At 36.5% G+C, this 22,314-nt stretch overlaps 1 protein-coding gene across 1 annotated transcript in view; it reads left to right on the top strand.

Annotated features, from left to right (window-relative positions):
* MIPOL1 (mirror-image polydactyly 1) overlaps positions 1 to 21,862 on the top strand; it is a gene marked incomplete at its 3' end in the record, with an annotated part of 83,334 nt that extends 61,472 nt beyond the window's left edge. The window contains exon 11 of the mRNA XM_009709444.1: positions 21,755 to 21,862. Within this exon, the coding sequence (XP_009707746.1) occupies positions 21,755 to 21,862 (108 nt within the window). The remainder of the gene's footprint in view (positions 1 to 21,754) is intronic.
* Positions 21,863 to 22,314: the final 452 nt, after the last annotated feature.

Raw genomic sequence — 22,314 nt, 5'->3', positions numbered from 1 at the left:
AAAAAAAAATAGTTTTCAGTGTATTGACCAATCTAAAAAGCTATTAATGGCCTAGTTTTGCAGTATGCTGTATTGGTATAATGCATTGGATGACAGTTAATTGGGACTCAAGGATTTGTAAAGGGTTGTAAGTGGCAGAAATATACATTAAAGGAAGATAACAGTACCACAAGCAACAGTGCAAGTAATTCCTCCCTTTGTTACTTTACACTGAGGAGACAAAACTCAGCATGTTATCCTTGACTGTCAAAGTCTTACGCTTCTGCTACATGACTTGAAAGAACCTGAGGTCCTTTTTCTGCTCAGATCACTCATTCCCTGCAATTTCCTGTTTTTGCAGAACAATATTGTCTTCATTCTCTTCACTATGAAGAGTGTCTCCTTGCTTTTCCTGTCTCATGGAAGAGTTTTTCTGTTGTAGTTTTTTTTTTTCCTACAGTTTTGTTTCCTGGATTTTAACCTAGATTTCGCTCAATCAGAATAGGCTGTAGGGAGGAGCAGTCCAAGTAGGGGATATATCTCCTGGGATATATCTGGATGAAACTCCTTATGTATTCAGCCCAGGCAAGAAATTTTATCTGACTTCTCCAATATTGAAAATTCAGATTTTTAATGGGAGTTACCAACGTTAACCCACATCTCACTAATTTCTATTAGATTTAAAGTCAGGTTTGTGATCTTGAGTGATATTGATAATGTTGATTGAATTGATGTTGTATTGAGAAGTCTCCTGATAAAAGAGTTCCTTCTACACATCCTGTAATTTTCACTTCTTTGCAATTATTGTTTCTGCATTAGCTCCTACTTTAACCTTGGAAACCCCCATCTGCCTGGTGGTTAAAATATTTTGTGTGTCTATCCAGTATGCACTGCAAAGGATGTTAACGTTGGAAGATGTTAATGGTGGAACTTTACTTTTTCAGTCTACTTTCTTTTGCTTTATAATAATGATGAGCAGCATAGCTACTGGGAAACATCCAACAGTCTTGCCAAAAGTTTATATTCGTTCTTTCTTTGCACAGGGCATTTGAAAAGTGAGCAGCTTATAAGAGAAAAGCTTTCAGCAAAAGAGAAGGATCTTTTGATATTTTTGTTTTTGTTTTGTCAGTTTTTGCTTCTTTGTTGAAGTGGACTTTCAGGCATACTTGAACCATAAAACTTTTTTGAATGTCAGATGAATTTTGTTGTAGGGCATTTTAATATACATTTTAATTGAATTTATTTTTAAGCTGCTGGTTTAAGGAGTAATCTTTTCCAAGTAATCAGCTTGGAAATTAATAAAGATAATTATTTTATATAGTAATGGCTCAAATGCCACAACTAGCAAAGCCATCTTTAGACCTGTCAGCAAAAATCACAGACAATGTTAAGTAGATAGTGCAGCTGAAAAAAAAAAAAATGAATAAAATAATAAATCCCTGCCAAATGAAAATTTAAATATTTGGTATTAAGCTGTACTATTGTGATATAATTTGCAATTTATAACACCATTGTTTAATTATTATTAATAGAACTCTATTCATCGTGTGTTGTGTTTTCACATATGTGATGCTTTACGGCTGTAACTCTTGAATCTGGGAAATAGGTCTGTGGAATTGAAGCTAACATTTCAACCTGCATTTCTCACTTGGTGATTCCTTGGGAATTCATACCGTACTTGAATTATTAGTAGTCTTTTGTTAACATTGCAATAGCGGTAGTTATTACAGTGCTAACAGCAAGAACAATAGGAGAGGGATTCCTACATTAGACCACAAAGGGACTAGATATAATTCAGGGGTTGTATATGCTTAGCATAACAAATGCAAATTATTGGAAGTTAGATCTGAGATCGCCTCAGGCATTCGTAACATCTGCAAGTTAAAATCTTTTTCTTTTTGATGGAGGTGGCATCAAATATGAGGGGGGATTGATGAGAACAGGCTGAGACAAAGCAGAAATGGAGTAAACCATTAGCGTGCTGTGGCTATCCCCTGGAAAAGGCATTTTTAAAGTTCAGAGGTCACTGGGCAATGGAAGCTAAATGCTTCATGACACATTGTGCGAACACTGTGTTGCTCTGTTCCTGCTTGCTATTGTGTGGTGCTGGAGATGGCAGTGTCATTTGAGCGACCACCATAACCAGTTCCAAATGACAGAGAACTGCCTGTGATAATAAGCATTTGGGCCAACTGTGTTTAATGAAGTTGCATCTGTTATCCTTCTTTATGGTTTTCTTCACAATAGCCTGGCATATGACAATTGAGCACGGCGAATATAAGTAGTATCTAGCTTTTGGGGTTTTACTTGTAGGATTTCTGATTTTTCTCTGTAAGAAACAGTAACACAAGTCTTCACAGCTCGCACACATTGCTTTGATTTCAGGTAAGGAATAGGTTACATTCCTAGAGAATGGATATTCTATAAACTGCAGTTGCTATGACCAAGTAAATACAGGTTACTTTCAACTAGTCTTTGAAATGCAGTTTTGCAGTACTTTTTCCGGTAGTTATACTATTAAGTTGCATTTAACTGGACTGCTATTGCAGCATACTTGTCAATGGTTAGCTAGTTGTGATTCTTCTATTTGAATTTTACTTGATTAATTTTTCTGTTCTTCAAAAAATGAAGAGAACTGTCCCTGTCTTGGAAAGGTCATGAAAATATTTTTTGAACCATAACACTCAAGAACCTCTGTGTATTTTTTGAGATTTCAAACGTAAATGTTACTTCTTACTAGGAAGCAGATAGAGGCACTTCTATCACTGTATTGAGCTGTGCATGTGTATGTAATCTTAGATCATTCACTAGATTGCTGAGCAAATATGCAAACTACTTTTTTTATGTGTGAAAACAAATAAAATGATATAAACTCAAATATTTGATACTACTTTTAGTATGTATTTTCAAGTGAATAAAAAACAAACAACTAAAGCGTGGCTAAACATTGACATCCATCTTCTCCTGTACCAGCCCCCTTAAAAAAACAAACTCAACTGTTTGGTTGTATTTGCTAAGATATGTTTGTTAGTGAACAGATATTGTGTTATGCTGGGGAACTTGAGTCTATTTTATGACTGATCCTCTGAAAGGAAAATGGAGAAAGATGCTGACTGTCATGAGAAATAAAACAGCAATTTCTTGTCTGTAATGTTCGGTTTTGTCTTAACCCATTCAAGGGAAAAACGTATTTGACCAGTTGGTTATACTACAGTTCTTCCTTTCCTCAAAAATCTTTCTTACTTGAGTAATCCAATTGGTGACAGACATTTAGTAAAGATTACATGTGGCATAGTCGCATTGTGTGATCTTCATAAAATACTTTAAAGTGATTTCCAGCAGGAGGCAATACAGTGCAATGTCTCCAACTAGCAACCACCTATTAACCACATCACACCTTACGGACAGGAATGTTAATGTGATTACAGCATTGGAAGGTGAAGCTTAGGACTTGAGTAGGTCATTACAATTACTTTTCTTCTGGTTTAGAGAAGAAAGGGGACCTTTTAGTTGATACAGCTTGGAGGAAGTGATTTTTTTAAAGCTAACTGAGGGATGACTTATAGTTCAGGAGATCGTATGTTTCATATGTTTTCAGTCCTAGCTTTCATTCTATAAATATTTTTTTTAATTTTGAACAATTAAAGTTCTATAAACTATAAAGTTCTATACAGAGCTTTAAATATTAAAGGTGTAGAATTTGTCATTAAGGAAAAACAGTGGTTTCATGGCTGGCAAAGTATCATCTGTAATACACTAATCTTGAAGCAATAACATAACTGGCAAGCAAACCTGGTTTTACAGCTTTGAATAGTTTGATCACATCCTGCTGTGCAGGAACATGCTTATGACTGTTCATGTAAAAAATTGGCAAGCGCCCAGTTGCTAGTCTGAAGCAAGTTTAAGTACCTTTCTCCATTTTGAGGCACTGTTTGGCAGCAGCCAGCACTTTATCGTCATTGAAAACAAAGATGAGAAGCACTATGCTTGACTGCCCATCATTATCAGTTTCGACTAATGACTAATAACTGATAAATGTCTGTACTTACAACAAACCAGCTTCTTGCTAACGTTCTTCTCAAGCAATTTCCCTCCTTTTACACCAAATAAGGTGTAGAGCTGTGTATTATCTGTGATTCACAGAGCATTAAGGCATTCTCAGCACACATGGGTGAACAGGTCTTATTGAAGTAATAAACCCAAGAGCTGTATGAAGTGTAAAAACAACAAAAGCATATGTAAAGGAAAAAAATTACTTACAGATCTTGGGCCCTTAATTGGGAAATACTCAGGTGAACGGTTACAATACCTCATAACTCTCTTATCTTAGGATAGAGGTGATCTCTTTGCAACCCAAACCACAGTTTGGGATGTTATTTTTAGTAATTTGAATTAGCAGTTCAGTTTTAAACTCTGTGTTTTGGTACCCTTTGACACTTCCTGGTTAAGGATACCAGTCAAGTTCTTGTTTTGCAGGAGCACATTTGACAGTGTCCTAGCTGCTCTGCCGGGATGCTTCCGCTACTAACTTTTCTCTTTTGCCACTGATATTTGGGAACAGGAGAAGAAAAGGTAGGACACTGTATTTGCAGTTGTTTCTGAATGAGGCAGCTACTGAGTACTGATGATTTTGGTCAAGGGCTTATTTGAGGAGGGAAGTGAAGGTAAAGGGGATGTTTATTGTAATTTGAGGATCCAAGGACCATACTGTTTCACTCTTATGGCTGGTTTCCTTTAGGCAGGCAACAGCAAGTTGCTGTTGCCCTCATTGCTACACTTTCTCTGAGAGGTAATAGATGAATGGGCATGGGGAAATTACTTGCCAGCAAGAAGGTTAAACAGAGAGAGATGAGCTGTCTGCAAGACACCCCTTTTGCCCTGGAAATTTGGTTCAAGCCCTGAGAGAAAGCAATAGGGATACAGAATAAAATGTAGAATAGATTTAAAAACAAAAATAATTTGAGATTTAACATCTAAAGGTGCACTGTGACTGCAAGGAGAAAAGAAAGAGGACCTGAAGAAATAGTTGTTGGTTTTATTGGTGTTCACATCATTGGCCTCAGGTTAACCTCACAGACGTCTCTTCTTTGGAGGTAATGCTGAGTAAAAGGGATCCTGAAGAAAGATCACTAAAAGTGAAGTTATATGAGCATTTGCTGTGATTAGCAATATTAGTTTTCCATTTGATTATGTTGCACTGGAGCGGTGCTTTATAATGTCACGTTAAAAATGTGACATTCGAGGCAGCACCTCAAATACCGTGTTCAGTTTTGGGCCTCTCACTACAAGGACATTGAGCTGCTGGAGCGTGTCCAATGAAGAGCAACAAAGCTGGTGAAGGGCTTGGAGAACAAGTCTTATGAGGAGGGGCTGGGGGATCTAGGGTTGTTTAGTCTGGAGAAAAGGAGGCTGAGGGGAGACCTTATCGCCTTCTACAACTACCTGAAAGGAGGTTGTAGCGAGGTGGGGGTTGGTCTCATCTCCACTGTAACTAGCAATAGGACAAGAAGAAATGGTCTCAAGTTGCACCAGGGGGGGTTCAGGTTGGATATCAGGAAGAATTTCTTCACTGTAGGAGTCCTTAGGCATTGGAATGGGCTCCTCAGGGAGGTGGTGGAGTCACCATCCCTGGAGGTGTTCAAAAACCGTTTAGATGTGGGGCTTCGAGACATGGTTTAGTGGGCATCGTGGCATTGGGTAGAAGATTGGACTTGATGATCTTTGAGGTCTCTTCCAACCATAACAATTCTATGATTCTATGATTTCATTTCCTGTGTACCTAAATAAAGATAATCCTTTGAAACTTTGACTAAATCCATGTTTTAGGAAGTCCATATAATACTGAACATGGTTAAATCCATGTTTTCTTTGCTGCTTCTCAGAACAAACCAAGTCAATCTCACCGGTTACAGAACTTTCAAAGCATCAAACAGAGCCAGTGGCTGCTGTAGTTGGGAGGCATGGAGTAAAACTATTGGGAATGATACTGAAGAGCATCAAGAGTCTTTTGCATTTCACAGAAGGCCAGGTTCTTCCCTTCTTGGCTGCTTACTTCTTCTAAAAACAAAGCCAGCTTGAAAAATTATAATTCTTTACTTTCCGAGACGATTAGGCATGCTCTGACTCTCTACCTTGGGTGTATTTGTGCTAGCTGGAGCATGAATATTTTCCAGGGGAATACTCAGTTAAATATTTGGCTATGTTCAGAAGATGTGTGAAGTATTTTTTTTTCTTCTTCTGTAGGAATTTTAGTCCACTGGAGACTAAAATAGAGAGGAAACTGGCCAAACAGAACCCTCTTGATGTCTTATGTTGGGTTTTCTGATTTCTGTAGAATGTTCCCCAAAAGGATAACACTTGTTTAATCTTTCGTCATGGTGCTGTATTTTTTTGATGACTGTATGTAACTCTTAATACCCAAAACATTAGGAAAGCTGAGGAGAGGTGAGATGTTGAGATAGGATGATAGAAGATTTGGGGACATTACACATCTGTGTCTGTAGTGTCAGTTGGTCTCTCGCGTTGATGTAGCAGAGGTTGTCATTTCTCTGTAGGCAGATATCTGTTAGTAGGACATGAAACTCTCTTTGATTTCATTGGAGTCAGAATTTCGCTAGTGAAAGTGAGTATTTTGCAGCTTATTCCTTAGCTGGAATTCAGCAAGGCTTTGGTTGCATGAGATCTTGTAGTTTTTTGAGTTAATGCTTCTCACAGCTGGGAGTGCAGGTCAGCTGGAAGGTCATTACTGGGAGGGAGAGGAGGATCTGAAGAAAATTACCCTGAGGAGCTCTTATACCGAACTTTTGTATTTAGTTCATTAATGCTAAGTGTGAGTAAATATGTAAATGTTAATGCAATGTTTCCTTGAAGAGAAGGATTATGATTTGTCTTTTTGAACTTCTGAAGCAAATTTTTAATTGATACTACATTTCTTCTTTTTACTGCCGTAAGGTTTTGGCTGAATAGTGCCCTGAGACACATCATTGTTTGCATTGTTAAATCACCTGTTGTTCATCTGCAAACAGTGTGTTGTGCTGAATTCAGAAAATACATGTCTGCCTAGTATTTGAGGGCATGATCAAGCTTTATGTCTTTAATTGTAAACTTTAATGAATTTCCAGTTGAACATTCATCTTCTCTTCAGTACCTAGAAACTCCTCACCCCTTTGAAAATGACAGTAAATTTGCATGCAGGCTTGTGTGATTAATTGCTGTTTGACTCATCTATCATGGTGCTAAGCTCTAGATTCACACAGCTTAGATTTCCAAACCAATTTCTAGAATTAATTTAAATATTTAATGTCAAAACCCTAGGATGAAAGAGAGGAAAAATGTTTTGTATTCTTATTGATCGCCTGTTTCAGTAGCAACAACCCATGGAGGAAATTTTGAACGTGATACAAGCAGACTCCAAATAATATTCCCTCTGAAGAGGAGACTGAATCACTGTGCATGCCATAAGTTCTATAGGTACCACAACTATTGTAGAGATACCTAAAGTAAGTTTTCCGTGGTACTTAACACTTCATAGTTTCAAGTTAGGTACTGAGTGTTGAATCAGATTTCAGTTTGCTTACCTATTGGATAAAATGTCTCGTATTTTCTTAAAAATTAAAAAAAAAAAAAATCCATCTGTGTGTTTCATATTAAAAGCTCATTTTCTTAGGCAACTAAGAAATTTTTTTGCAAGTAGTTTGTTATTTTGGATATGAAGATGAGTTTGCATAAAAATTCTTTTGATAGATGACAAACAAGATTTTTGTGTTTCATATTTGCATTTAATGTGGAGTCTGAAAAGGTTAATATATCTGACCTGTGTGTTCATTTTCCCTCCTTGCTTGTACCCACTTGCCACTTCTTGAGTGTTCACGGATACAACTTTGTGTTATGTCTATATTAGCAAGTAGTGTGAACAAATAGGAATTGATCTGGAGCATGAAATAGCTCTCAGCATCTGACAGCCACATTAACATGTTTCAGGAGGGGGGTGTGTGTTGCATTTTTTTAGTTTTGTTTTCTATGTTTGTTTTTTACTTCAGGCTAGCCATAGTCAAGTCCTATGAACTGAATACTCATTTGTGTCAAAATGCACTAGATGCATTCCTGGAGTGCATCTTTGAGCGTGCTTTAATCAAAAAAGGAATCCAGTTCATGTTCTCAGATAGCACTCCATGGTGCAAAACAAAGCATAGGAAGTAGAGACAGGTGAGAGAAATTACAAATTGCTCCTCCAGTGCAAAGTAGCATGGAAATTGTGTTTCTTAGTGAAAATTTCTGAGAGTCGTTGAGAACTTTAGATAAAAAGCTTCATTAAGTATAGAAATGGAAAAAAATCCATTTAATCCAAGAAAATATTTTAAAAATTAGTTACCTTAAAGCTCTGCTAGTGTATTACATGAAATGAAGGATAAAAATGAGATGACTTCAAGAAGGAGAACCAGATTTATTAAAAAAAAAAGAATAGCTAAAGGGAAGTAAAAATCTATCAGTGTTCTTGGAGAAAGTATTCCAGTACATTTGTATTCAGCCTTTTTACTTTTAAAATTATTAGAGTACTTTATATGCAGACTTTTCTGGTGGAGATTTTGGACCTGTCCACAAGACATAAATGAACTTGGTTCCTTCAGGGAGAAATAGGTTTCGAACTAGTAGCATAGATCACAAATAAAATCACATACAAAATGTAATGTTTGGATTTAACTGGGCAGTGGAGATATCTTCAAAGAACAGCAGCCAAACTATATTGCTGGTCGTGCCACTACCACACCATCAGTGATTTACTAAGAATATTGTGGGACATGGAGCCAAGAAGAATGAATAGAGCTGCTTTTTGTTGACTTCATTTCTTTCTTCCCAGAGTCCCTAAAGTGACATATTGACCTGTCTTCTAGCATTGCAGTACCCTCCACAGTCAGCCTTATGATTCAATATGTATATTAAGCGGTAAGGAGAGGTGGTGAGTAAGGAAGTTTAGGTCTGGCAGTAACAGAGGACGTAAGGAAAAATTACTATGATGATAAGCTGATTCCTCATTTTCTACAGAATGGTAGATGATTGTGACTGAAATGTAGGACTTAATAAACATTTTTGTTACTTCAGTTTCTTTCTAGACTTTTAATTGTTTTTAGATGAACAGGTAATAATTACCACAACAGCAGTTTTCCCTCTTGCTTTGGTCTGGGCATTGTGACCTTTTTTTTTGTTGTCAAACTATTAATTAATTTCTGGAAGTCCTCAGGCCTGATGAAGTTATTTTACTTATTCTGGTCTAAAGTGTGTAGTGTCCTGGCAAAAAACACAGAACAAGAAAATCTATCAGTATTCTTTTTATGAAAGAAAGATTTCACAGTAGCGTTAACTTATCTATGTCTCGTTCACCAAGTATGCCTACATTTGTTTGTTGTATGGCTTTACTGTTTCATGCTTTAGATGGTGAGTATCTAGGCTTCACCCTCTTTTCCATCTTCTGTTTATTCACTGCTAATTATTTTTCAAGCTGAGTTGCTTGAGAACAAGAAAAATTTAGCTTCCGTTACCTTCTGTTGCAAATGAAGGACAGGCTTTCCTGTTGCATGTGGTCTGCATGTGATTGAAAGATGCTGTTGTCAGGGAACTTGTTAACGCTTTCTGATGTTAATGTTTTGTTGTCATTCTTTTCAGTAGTGCTTTTAGAGTATTTATTGTTGAGTATGCTTGGCTATACACAAAGTCAGCTCAAAATTTCATATTCTGATTTATAGTTTACTTTTGTATTGAAAATAGTTTTTAAAATGACACAATTCAAATATGTAGAAATACTTAAAGGCCCTTAAGAAGCTGTGATAGTGTAAAAAGTATCATACTTCTAGCTATAACAAAAAAAATTTAACTATGGATGAAGAGCAGTATTAAATCATAAAAGTATGATACCTTTTTGCAATTCTGGAGTTACCAGAAATACAGAATACAAGTGGCTGACTACAGGATATTTCATTGGTCTAATGTACTGATGCAGGATAATTGGCAGTAATGCTTCTGAATGTATACTTTAAATGGTTGATAACACAGAATTGATAACTATCCTTTGAGAGAGAGGGGAGTTTTAACGTAACCTCTAGTTAATGAGTTAGCACCTATAAACATGTAAATCTAAGTATATTAACCAAAGTTGTGCTGCAGTTAGTGGTCATCGTTCAGTAATGCTGAGTTGCTGATTTCTTAATTAGCTGTAACACCTTTCTCTGCTATCTGCAGTATTATCAAAGTTTAGATAAAACCCAAAATGCAGAGTAAAGCTCTGTATGAGAAGAAGGGCTATGAACACTTTGCTCCTAGTTATCTCATGAGATGACTTGTCACCAACAGGTAAGATTTCCTTCCAAGTCATGTTGTAATCATGACGAGGAATTTCATACCTCAGACGGAGATTGTAGTACAGATCCCAGCAACATTAGGAAACAATAGATTTCACCTTTTATTTTGCTTGCAGAGATCTGCTGTGTTGTGTTCAGGACAGGAGTGAACACCCCTCTCTGTGCGTTTACCTCCTTCATCTTCTGTAGCTTTGAGACAAAATATTCTTTCTCAATCTGCAAGCATTTTTTCAGCCTCATTACTTGAGGTCCCGTTCACAATCAGACTGTTAGGACTTTAACTGAATCTTAGTCCGCAAAACTAGTCTTGAAAATCTCACTGTGAAAATGGAAGCATCCAGTGCCCACTTGCCAGAAGAAACAGCAAAATCCTTGTTAATCTCTGGTGCTGAATAGTCTTATGAGCCTGCTTTCTACTGTAGGGCTAGCCAGCAGCTGTGTGTCTCCTTACATGTTCTCTTTATGTTCCATGTGTTGTCTTCTATGGTATCCAGACGCTTCTCGGCAGTAGTCATGTATTTTACCCGTTTTGTTTGTTTTGGCAGGCAGACCCATCACTTTGCTTTCAGAAGTTGTCATAACATTCTTCTATCTTTGTGTTTTTCTTAATTTTTTTCTGCTTAGGGTGTCCTAACCTCTACACATGAGGGACGGAATTGCCAGGAAGCTTTGAGTTGGATGAGAGTGATATTGGTAATTGCACATGTTAAAGACAGCTGATTTTAGGTTTAAGCGTTTCTGTTTTTCCGTAACATATCTGAAAGCTTTCAGGAGGCTGTTAATTCAAAGCTGCATGGTCAGTCCTCTTGGGAAGTGTGTGTCTATTTGGGTAGCTAGTCACATCAATCCCTGTGAAACACTTCAGTTAAGCTAAAATTAAAAGTTGTTACAGAGGTAAAATCTTAAGATTCAACCATTACTTAATATTTGAAAAGTCTTATTCATGTACCAAAATTGTAGAGACATTTCTTAGTATTATTGAAACTGAGCAATACGTAGTTTCAAACCATGCGGTTTTGTTTTAGTTTTCCAAAGCTTTTGTTTACTTTCTTAAACATTTCTTTGTGGGGTGTCTTTGTCTTCTATGTATGATTTATTTTAAGCTTGTGCAAAGCTGATTAGTTTCTTGATTTTTTAAAAAATATTTTTATTCCACTTTTCAGTGCGTATGAGCAAAGAAAAGGTGTCTGAAATATGAATTCTATGTATTTGCTGTTACCTAGATCTCTGTATTGGTGAGAAAGAAACTGATTTCACAATAATATTTGAAGATTTATAATTAGTTAGTCCATTTTCACTCTTATTCTCAGACTGTTAAAACACTGATATTAATATTGCTTACAGATAGATGTGATCTTTAGTATCCAAGTTCCCTCAAAAAGCATGTTGCTTCCATGGAGAATGAGCAAATACTAGTGATTCAGGTCATTTATTCAAAAAATGTTTCTTGTCCATGACGTATCTGCAGAGCTTTGTACTTTAACCTACCTAGTTAGCTGTTTTATTCTGTTATAATCTGTAGTTTAAATAGCATTTATTACATATCAAAAAAGTTTTGGGAGAACACAAAATTGAAGAACTGCCATTTACACAACTGATGGCTCAACTGAGAGCATGGTATTTATGAGGACAAACAGATAGTGTGTACTATGAGGAACACCTGCAATCCGATGATTACAATATCTGAATAAAGAGATTAAAAAACTGTGGCATCTATACAGTGATTCATGATGCTGTTTTCTTGAATAATGTGATGATATTTAAAAATGGGCCAGAAATATTCCTGTCCTTTTGTGCAGTAAATGCCAACTTAACGTTTAGGCAATAGTCTTGTTTGCATATGGATTTTAAGAAAATCCATTGAAGATTATTTGAAAACCAGCTCATTAGAATGACAGATTGTTTACCAAATTTTGTTTTCTTGTCAACTAGTATTGGTTATATTCAATTAAACAAGGTTACACTTTCTAAAAACATACCTCTGAGTGCCTTGCATGTATCAGAATCGGATTCCTAATTCTAGGTCTAGTTGGAAGATCAGGCTATGAATGTTTCTTTCTAAAACTTCTCCTTTTCATACACCTTTCACGCCTTCACTACCTCCATTCTACTGTTTATTTTTTGAGTACTAGCACTGAGGATTATTAACTGGGATGGGGGAAAGGCTTTAAACAAAAGCAATTGTCAGCTGTCTGTCATGGTGTGTTGTGTGTGATGTTTGACAAACTGTCTCTTGGCCACGGGCCATCTGGTTGTAATGGAACTGACTACTCTTCTGAGGAGCCAGCAAAATGCATGGCCACAGGAAGAAGCAATAGCTCCGTATCATTTGATTGAGTCAGTAAAGCAAAGGTTTTGAGTGTAGTAATCCCAGTTCTGACATGATCTTGTCAGTTGATTAAGCTTCTTAAACTTTCTGTGCTGATTTCTCATCCCGTAAAATAAGGAAGTCCTATTTACTAACTTCATTTAAGTGTTGGGAAAAATGATTAGTCCATGTTTATCAAGAGTTATCACCAAACACTTGTATAATTAAAGAAGAGTTATTGAGAAGAGAATATTTATGGGAACAAGATGAAGCAGAAATATAGACAAAAATGAGACAGTGCAGTGGAACGGACCTCACACAGGCCAAGATCAGAATTGAGAATTAGAGTATGTGCACATTCTGCTGTGCAAAAGAAAGGAGGAAAGATGCTGCATTTGGAGGAGGAAAAGACTAAAGAAACTGGAGAGGGAAGACTTGTGTTTTCTCCTGTCAACAATGAAGGAGGAGAAATGAAATAAAGTAAAACAGCCAGTAAAAATAAAGCTCATGGCTTTCTGAAATTTGTGTTCCTTCCTTTTATTAGGAATACACAGTCTTTTATAGTCTCCCTCATTAGAGATGTTCAAAAACCATCTAGACACAGTCCTGGGGAACTGGCTTTAGGTGGCCCTGCTTGAGCAGGAGGATTAGGAAAGATAACCTCCAGAGGTCCCTTCCAACCTCAACCATTCTATGATTCTGTGATTGTATTTCCATGTTAGAAAGAACGTGTGTAGGATCTGCAAATCTGCATGAATAAAATGTGATTGTTTTTTGAGACCATGTAATGAAGAGATGGCTGGCTACTGAGGAATCTATCCCTATCTAGCTGAAGTCAAAAAATCAGTGGTAGGTTATCTGCATTTACTAAGTGTTGTGACTGCAGTAGCCCATTTCATAATAGTGCAACACAGTGTGCTAATGAATCACACAGTAGTTAGCACTGGAGTTTAGAATGACCAAAGTTGCCTTGCAAAATTGTGCATAAATGAGTATGTGGGAGTTGCATTGACTTGGAAAACGGGTACTAAGACGATAAATAAAAGAGGATCAGAACAGTATTTTAATATTCAGCTGCTCTGACTGGTTTCTTTGAGACCTTTCTCACAGTACTACTTACTACTCAATCAGGGTAGAAACTCTTTCAGGTAGTCAGTAGGATATTTCAGTCCTGGTTCTCTTGTAATAATGTGTAATAAAGTGTACTAATACATGCCCTGCTTTAATGGCAAATTTATTCCAAGACCTCTTTGGTGTTGCAAAATTTTATTCTTTAAATGTTTTTAAAGATGATGAAGTTAGTTACTCTGAATTATCTTATGTGCAGAAGTTTCTACTCTGAATCTATGCTGGAATTGCTGCCATGCATTGCAAGTAAAACTGATCCTAGTCTAAGTATTCTTGTACTTGCAGACCCTTATTCAGTGATTTAGAATTTAGCTAATAAAGATTTACTTTTTAAAATTTTTGTCATTTTTTAAAAAGAGAATGATCTTGACTCTTGAATGATCTTTCCCTCTTATGATAAAATTTTAATTAGTATTTTCCATTTGCTGAATTATTTGAGAGTATTGATAATTTCCTTTGCTTTTGAATATAACATGCTCACATGTGAACTATATGAAGTTCATTGTACTCTGCCAGTTTCTAGTGTTTCTACAACCCTGCGGTGGGGCGTGTGTGTGAGCAAGCATAGTAACCTTGCATACTACTCATCAGCTTACATGCTTAGTTTATACACTATTTATTAGACTTATAGGCATGAAATTAAAAAATTGAATTAAGAATGTGACTTCCATGTAAAACAGAGGTCACTTATGCATGACAGGCAATTAGGAAAAAAAAAAACCACACTCTTAGGTTAGTTGGATGCATTTTTGTTTAATTTCGAACCCACTACAACCTGATGAATAAATGTTTGACTCCAGGTTACTGGGCTTATGTTCTGATTAGAAACAACTATAAAGAATGGATCAGAGGTGAGATACAATTGGTAACTTCTATGCAATAGATACAGTAAACTGTGAAGGTGACCTGGTTACGTGGCTTCAGCAGCTTCTGCTGTTAAGTTTCCTCCTGCAGATCAAGAGTCTGTCAACAGCCCCCTGTTAGCAGAGCTGTGGTGGTCCTGTGGCACAGCCAGCACACGAGCCCTGCGTGAATGACCTGTGAATCACATATACCTCAAGAACATCACGTTTCCCTTTCTCTTCTCCTTTCACACTTTTTATAATGAGTGTCATTGATTAGGAAAGTCTATGTGTGCTGAGCTCTTTGAGAAGTAGATCAAGCTTGTCTTGATCTTTGAAAAGTCATCATTGAAAAGAAGTGTAGGAATATTCAGAGAATGGAGTTGGGTGGGTGGGTATCGTAGGGCTACCCAGTGCTGTTGAATAGCTGCACACGTAGGGATTGTTAGCATGAAGAGTAGACAGTTAAACTTTATTGTCTGAATTTTTTTAACGTCTTTCTGGGCACTTACAGTTCCTTTAACTGTTCAAATGAAAATAAAGCTTGTTTTTCTGCATTTTGAAGTGTTCAGAAATAGAAAGGAAAGGAATGGTAGGAGGAAACCAAGTCATGTATACAGCATGTTATCTGCCTCAATGCTGCAGGATTCAGCTGATTTATAGGGGCAAGGAAGATAAAAACGTTTCATTTGTATTTTGATGCATTTCTTTTTGTGGCTTCTGATGGAGCAAGACAGCATTGCACTGCTGCAAAAAATGGTGTTTACATCTAAGTGTTTCTCTTGCTAATAGAATACAAGTTTTTAAAGATGCATATGTTTCCGAGACCTAAGCTCTACAAAAGCACTTCTCTTTCTTGAAATCCCAGTAGTTCTAAGCTGCTGGGCATTGTATAAATAATCATTTAAACACATTTGTTGATGGTTTGCCAGAACTTTGAAGAAAAGTATTTTCTTTCAGAGGTTAGAAAACCTTAATTCAAAATCATAATTTAATGAAAAAATCCTTATAGTGATTATTGTGTAGAAACTCGTTTATTTCTTTATTTCTTTTAAAATTGTTATTTTAGGAAAAAAAGGATAAAATCTATTTATATAAATATAAGTGCTTCCAAACATCTGCAGTTCAAAGTACATAATTCACACTGACACCAAAGGTTGGTTTGTGTTTTGACTGGATGACTTCGATATTATTTTTGTCTGCAAAGGAAAGAGTTGTGTAGCATCCAAGTGGCGCAAGATGTTTGCCTCTCCAGAAATCCTGATGAATTTGGGACAAGGGGCAGACTGTTCAAAAAAAAAAAAAATATTGAGGGGAGGGGGAGAAAAGGGCTGTGGAATTGAGAACACTTGCATTCCATTCGGCATCTTTGAGCTGGGAGCTACTCTGAAGTGCAGATCATTAGAAACAAAGTAAGAAAAGGCAAACAAAAGAATAAACTAAGAGAAGAATCAGTTGAATTGGTTTTATTTGCTTTACATGGTGGTTTATTGTATTCACATTTCTACAGGTGATGACTTAAGAAATACAACAGGTGAAAAAGTAGCCACGTTTCTTCATCTCTTTCGTGTTTGGTCTCTAGAATAATTATTTGTACTTCAGTTGTTTGTTGCAGTGAATATGTGTTAACTAATTTCAAAATGTATCTGCAATTTATTACTTCTGAAAGTATTATTCTGTGTAGTAGTAGAATCTTGGTATCCCATAAGCTTATCTTTTAATGGTATTTGTGCATTTTCTGTCAAGATACAGTATGTCATTCACTTTACTGATGAGCATTTTGTTTAGAATGTGTAAAGGAAAAAATGCATGTTGGAAAATACCATCTGCCATTCAGATGGACTCCTGCCTTCCCATGATTTGGGGGACATAAACCATTTTCCCAAGTTATTCAGTAGGAACTAGGTTATTTTTATTTCTCACTACTTCAGTAATTAAGATCCCAGTTCAACAAGGTCTTCATGCATAAAAACCCACAGAATGTGATAGAGTACTCAGTGTTTAATGTGAAGGCCCTGGTATGCAATCAATTAATTATATACCAGCTCACCCATGGTAAGTGACTAAGCAGTCACTTTTGATTTTTGTCTGACTTGTATAAAAATAAGTTACCTTAAATTTAATGACAGTATGAAGCTATTTGTGGGAGGCTGTGGTTATGTACAAGATCACAGAATCACAGAATGATGGGGGTTGGAAGGGACCTCTGGAGATCACCTAGTCCAACCCCACTGCCAAAGCAGGGTCACCTACAGCAGGTTGCACTGGATCATGTCCAGATGGGTTTTGGATATCTCCAGAGATGGAGACTCCACAGCCTCTCTGGGCAGCCTTTGCCAGTGCTCTGTCACCCTCAAAGTGTAGAAGTTCTTCCTCATATTCAGATGAAACTTCCTGTGTTTCGGTTTGTGCCCATTGCCCCTTATTATTAAGATCTGTTATTAAACTATGCAGACCACATAAGACTGACTGGATGGGATCAGATCAGACCAAAGATCCACCTACCTCACCACCCTGAGCCCACTCAGCCAGTAGTCCAGGCTTCAGGAAGAGTACAAGAACAAGGCAAGCACCTCCATCCAGATACTGTCCCTTTTTTCAGCAATCTTGTCAGTGATGTGTGTTTATGCTAGTGCTGATTCTTAAGATTATAAGCATTGCAGATTTTGACAGGGACTCTAGATAACAAATACATTTTCATAAAATTCTATCTTTTGTGTGTACTAATTGGATGAGACAATCAAATGTAATTCAGAATTCAGGAAATAACTTTGTGCAGAATTTGTTTACTACATTTGTTTCATTAGACTTTGACCCTCATATCTGTATTAACAGAGACATATCAATTCCTTTTTTTCCTAGCATATAAATGGCATAATGTGTTGACTCTTCACCCCCCACCCCAGCATATTGCTGTAAGTTCAGGAGGGGTTAGTTTGGATTCCTTTTAATGAAAGATGATGGGAAACATTGTATGCTATATAGTAATATTAAAAGCAAATATAGATGTAACAGGATTAAATAGCTACCAAGACTGCATTTGTAGTAAGGAAGTGTTACAGTTTTCTGTTATATTCAGCTTTAGCTGTTGCTTTCTCAGCCAAGGAGTGTCACAGTACCCTTTCTCTGGGTCAAATCTGCACTAAAATACAAAATGAGTAATGCACCTGACGTTACTATCTTGTTCAGTGAGATGAGAGTGAGGGACCCCAGAGTAGCAAAACATTTATGTCTCTGAAAGCACATGAACGGGCCGATCGACCTGAGTAGTGCAGAGTTAAATACGCTTCCACGTGAGGCCTCTGGGGATAGGTGTTGTCTTCATATAAACAAACTGCATGGGGACCAAATGGTTGGGATCAGGGGCTTGCTCTGCTCGATCTTCATGCTTTGTGGTATTTCATCATTGTCCCTGCTAATGTTATTTCTCCCATGGCTTGCAGATTTTTCTTTACTCTTGTGTAATGTCTGTACCTTTTACTTTCAGAACACCTCACTGAGCAATCATGTTAAGTAATGATCAAAAAATAACTCATCAATCTGTGTAGACATGGCACGCACCGTAACACCGTGTTAACATGTTATAGGTAGAAGTTGAAGAAGAAAATGCTGAAAAGCTGACAGCGTGTTAAAGATGATTTGTTTATACAAGTGCTAAAGTTATGTTTGATATGTTAATGCAACCTCATTTTCCAGTAAAGGCCAAACACTATTAAGTGGTTATCTGCATTGATTTTTCTATCTTCTGAAATAATTAATTGTAAACCATCTTTACCCCTTTTGTGTACCTGGAACTAGGACTATCCTTTAACAGCCTCTTTCTGGGCAAGCCTCAAAGACTTTACTTGGTTATATTCTCCTGATCCACTTCTTGACCTCCATCAGTGTCCTCTTTAGCAGGTACTCCTTTTTGCCGTTTGTCTGGATTTTCCCTGTGGTGTTCTCAACCCTCCCCCCGGATAGTCACTGAAAGGGGTCAGCACCCACTGCAGGTTGAACCAGTGCCTCTTGCAAACATCCTCATTCTGCTGAATCATGTTAGCTGATGTTCATTAAAAAAGACTCACTGGTAGCCTAATGGTTTAAATTAGAAGATGGGAGGGAAGAACAGGTGTACTTGCTGTCTCTCCTTTCTTTCCTGTCTGAGACTCTTCTTGTCCTTTTGATTTGTTACCTGCTTTGCTTTTCATTTTGTGTCTTAGCTGCTTTTGATATATCCTGTGTTGGGTACAGAGGTATTTGTTTGGAAAAACTGAGTGCATTTAGAAGAACACAGCTGGGTTGCACTGTGGAAATATTGTTAGAGAAGACTGAGTGCCTGTTGAGGGGAATGGATGATGTTGTAGTGAAAAACTGTTTAGTTGGGCACTGATGATTGCTCAAGGAACACTTGGAGTAGGCTTAAAGAAGTTCATTATCTGACAAGTACATTATCACCTGAATGAGGCTAGCTAAGGTAGGAGACTTTTTGAGGGAAATGTATTCAGAGAGAAGAAGAAACATGAGGATTTGAAAGAAGAGAGGAAACCTTTTTCTGGTTGGGTTTTTGTGGGGTTTTTATCTTCAGTATTGCCTTTCTGGCTGCAGAACTCTAAATGCATACAGTAGACCACACGATGAAGCTAATCTTGGTGGATTGTTTGTGTGAAACCTTCATAAAATGACGTTACCTTTTATGAGGCTTTAATATCCTTTACGTAGCAGTCTTTAGCATTCTGATCAAGGAATATTCTCTTTGACACCCATCTACACTGCTCTCATATTCCTTGATGTACTCAACATATCTGAGGTAAAGCAGTTTTCTCAATTAACAGCCTGTCTTTCATAAAGTGTTACATTCATAGTAACTTCCATTTAAGTGCACAGTTACACCTCAGATCAGATGTTTAGGCAGCCTGTGTTATGCAAAATATTGTGTCTCTACTTTAAGAGGATTCTCTTTGAAGGTTTCCCAAGAATGAGTTTTCACAAGTTTGAGATAACAGGATTTAGACATTCTTATTTATAATATTTAAAATTAAACACTTCCTTTAGCTTTCAGCTTTCTTAAAAGGATACATCCAACATTTCCTTTTTGCCAGTACTGAATTGGACGATATCTTCTCTTCATTATGCTCCAAAAAAGTATTTTTATATATGTTTTTAGAAGGAAATCCAGTTTCTTACTTGCAACTGTTGGCATTTTAGAGCCCTGGAGTAAACCAATAAAAACACGTGTTCTTTTAAAGAACATCTATTTTTACTGGACCTTGCTAACAACCAATGACACAGAATCCAAAAAATGTTGGCTCGAATGAATAGAAGGGCTGCATTGTTTTAAATTCTATTTTTAAAATCTTTCTTTACAGCAAGATTACACAGAAATTTCATATGCTGTTGTTCTTGTGAAAGAGTGGTTTTTTTAGAATGCTATTTTAATGTTTTAAAAGTAGTTCAGGTATCAAAGTGTTGATACACTTTTTATAAAAATTTTTTCAAAGTTTTTTCAAAATTTTATGCAAGACATACACAATGTTGCTGTGTAAGAGTATTATAATACTTTCACAAACAGGATAATTAAAGATTTTACTTTCTAGACAGGTAAGAACAAATACATTTTGCTGCCTTTAAAATAAGTAATCCTATTAGAAATGAGCCCAGATTTCTAACAGAAATAATGAAATACATTACAAACAACAGATATGTGAATTGACTTTTTTTAACAGTACTGTTGGATACCTATGATTATTTAAAACTTATTCAAATATAGGATTGAATCATTCTGTTTTATGTACTATGCTGGATGCCTGATGTGCAGTACATTGTTAAGGACTTATTTTGTGTTTAATAAGTGTATGTGTTGGTATGTCTTTAAGATTTCTATCTCAAGATCTTTTAGTACTCCTTATTTTACTTAGACCTCAGTTATAATTTTTGCAGTCCTACAGCTCTCTGTTTCACAGTTTTTCTATTTTTAGAGTTGACATAGGCATACTTCATTTGTCCCAAGTACTAAATTGCTCAGGAATAGGTTGTATACACTTGATGGGAAGCTCAGTTGTCTTCCACAGTCACTAAGATAGCACAAGAGACTGATTTTTCCAAGTCTAATTTGAGACAGCAATGCTTACATGGGCATTATATCACTGTTCTAATTCCTTTCTTACTAGTGTTTTCAGAAAGTATTTATTAAAATACTTTTTATCAATTAATTGTCTTTTGTTCCAACATGGTCTATTAGCTTTGGGTTTTGGTGGTGATATCCAAAGTACTTGCTTGTAATTTACTGTTTTAAAATGTTCCTGCTAATAATTTTATTTTTTTCTAGTTCTAACAGTTGTTTCCCTATGTCTTCCTGGTACTTCATCTATTTTTGTTTTGGTTTGCTTTTTCTTGTAAAACAGGGGGGTTTTATAAGATAATGAACTGTCTGCTGAGAACTAATTACTCTTTCAAACCAAAGTAACTGGGCAAGACCTCTTACAGTTACCATAAAAAAACCAGTGAAATATAATTTATCTCACAATTTGCAGATCTTTAGTGTTTAAAATAGGTGTTCGGCTGACAGCAGTAAGTATACGTGTGTATGCACACAGTAGCAAATGTTACATTTTTCATTCTTTGTCATTAAGTTAAATATTTAAACAAAACAATCTTCTAACTTTTTTTCTTTCAAGATGCGGCGTGTGTTTGGGAATTAGAGTAGTCTCTTAGTGTGAAAAATACAAATATAAAAATTACATGTATATTTTCTAATAAAAGGCTGAGTCCTGGATTTGGGAGGAGTGTCTTTCATTTGCTTGCTTTTCTAAAAGCGTGTATTGCTTCCTTTATATCCACTTAATACATAAAAGCCAAAATCTAGCCTTATATTGGCATAACTAGGAACAGAAATTCACCACAACATTTTTAAGACTTTTTAAAACATTCTGCAAAATGGCTTTATCTGATACTAAACTTAGCTTTTTTTGGCATACAATTGGACCAGGAATAAGCTGGATAATGATGCACATTTGAAAAACGTAGCTATAGAACTGGTCTGGGATTTTTGTCTGATGCTTTCACTGCTGCGGAAATGGTGATGGGGTTATTTACGTTAATTCATTTTGCTTGTTGAAAAAAATATGCCCACACTCCTACTTAATGGGATTCTTTCCTCGTTGCAGTGCAAACGGCTGGAGCAGGAGCTTCATCATCTGAAAGAGCAGAACCAGACTTCAGCAAACAACACGAGACATCTGACTGCTGAAAACAATCAAGAACGTGCTCTGAAGGTAAATCTCCATTTCTTCTTGCAGGCAAATTACGGTTGTAAGCCCCTGGTGCCAGCTTTCTGGGCTGCATATATCAGTTGTGTACATTTCGGCAGAAGTGAGCTATGGTGTTTGCCAACAACCCCTTCTTTAAACACAGATACAGCACCCTTCTGTTATGGTTTTATTTTATTTTGTGTATGAAAACAACAAGAAAAAAATAACAAGAAGAAAAAAATATCCTGAAAATTATTGGGCTGGTAATTAATGCTGAATTCTTGGGGTCTGTCCTTGCAATATTACGTTTTATAATGTGAAGAAAACTGCAACTATTTGCCTCATGGTACCTTTGCAAAACTAGTATTTTAAAGCATGGCTGTTTGATCTGCTTACAGCAATGTGTGCTATATTAATAACATTGTTGACCTATACTACTAGTGACCACATAGTTGATACTACTATTTGCAAAAGGG

This window comes from Cariama cristata, unplaced genomic scaffold, assembly GCF_000690535.1.
Source record: "Cariama cristata isolate BGI_N322 unplaced genomic scaffold, ASM69053v1 scaffold13601, whole genome shotgun sequence".
Classification (NCBI taxonomy): Eukaryota; Metazoa; Chordata; class Aves; order Cariamiformes; family Cariamidae; genus Cariama; species Cariama cristata.
The sequence above is the reverse complement of the archived record's forward strand: the minus strand, read 5'-3'. Positions and strand labels throughout refer to the sequence as shown.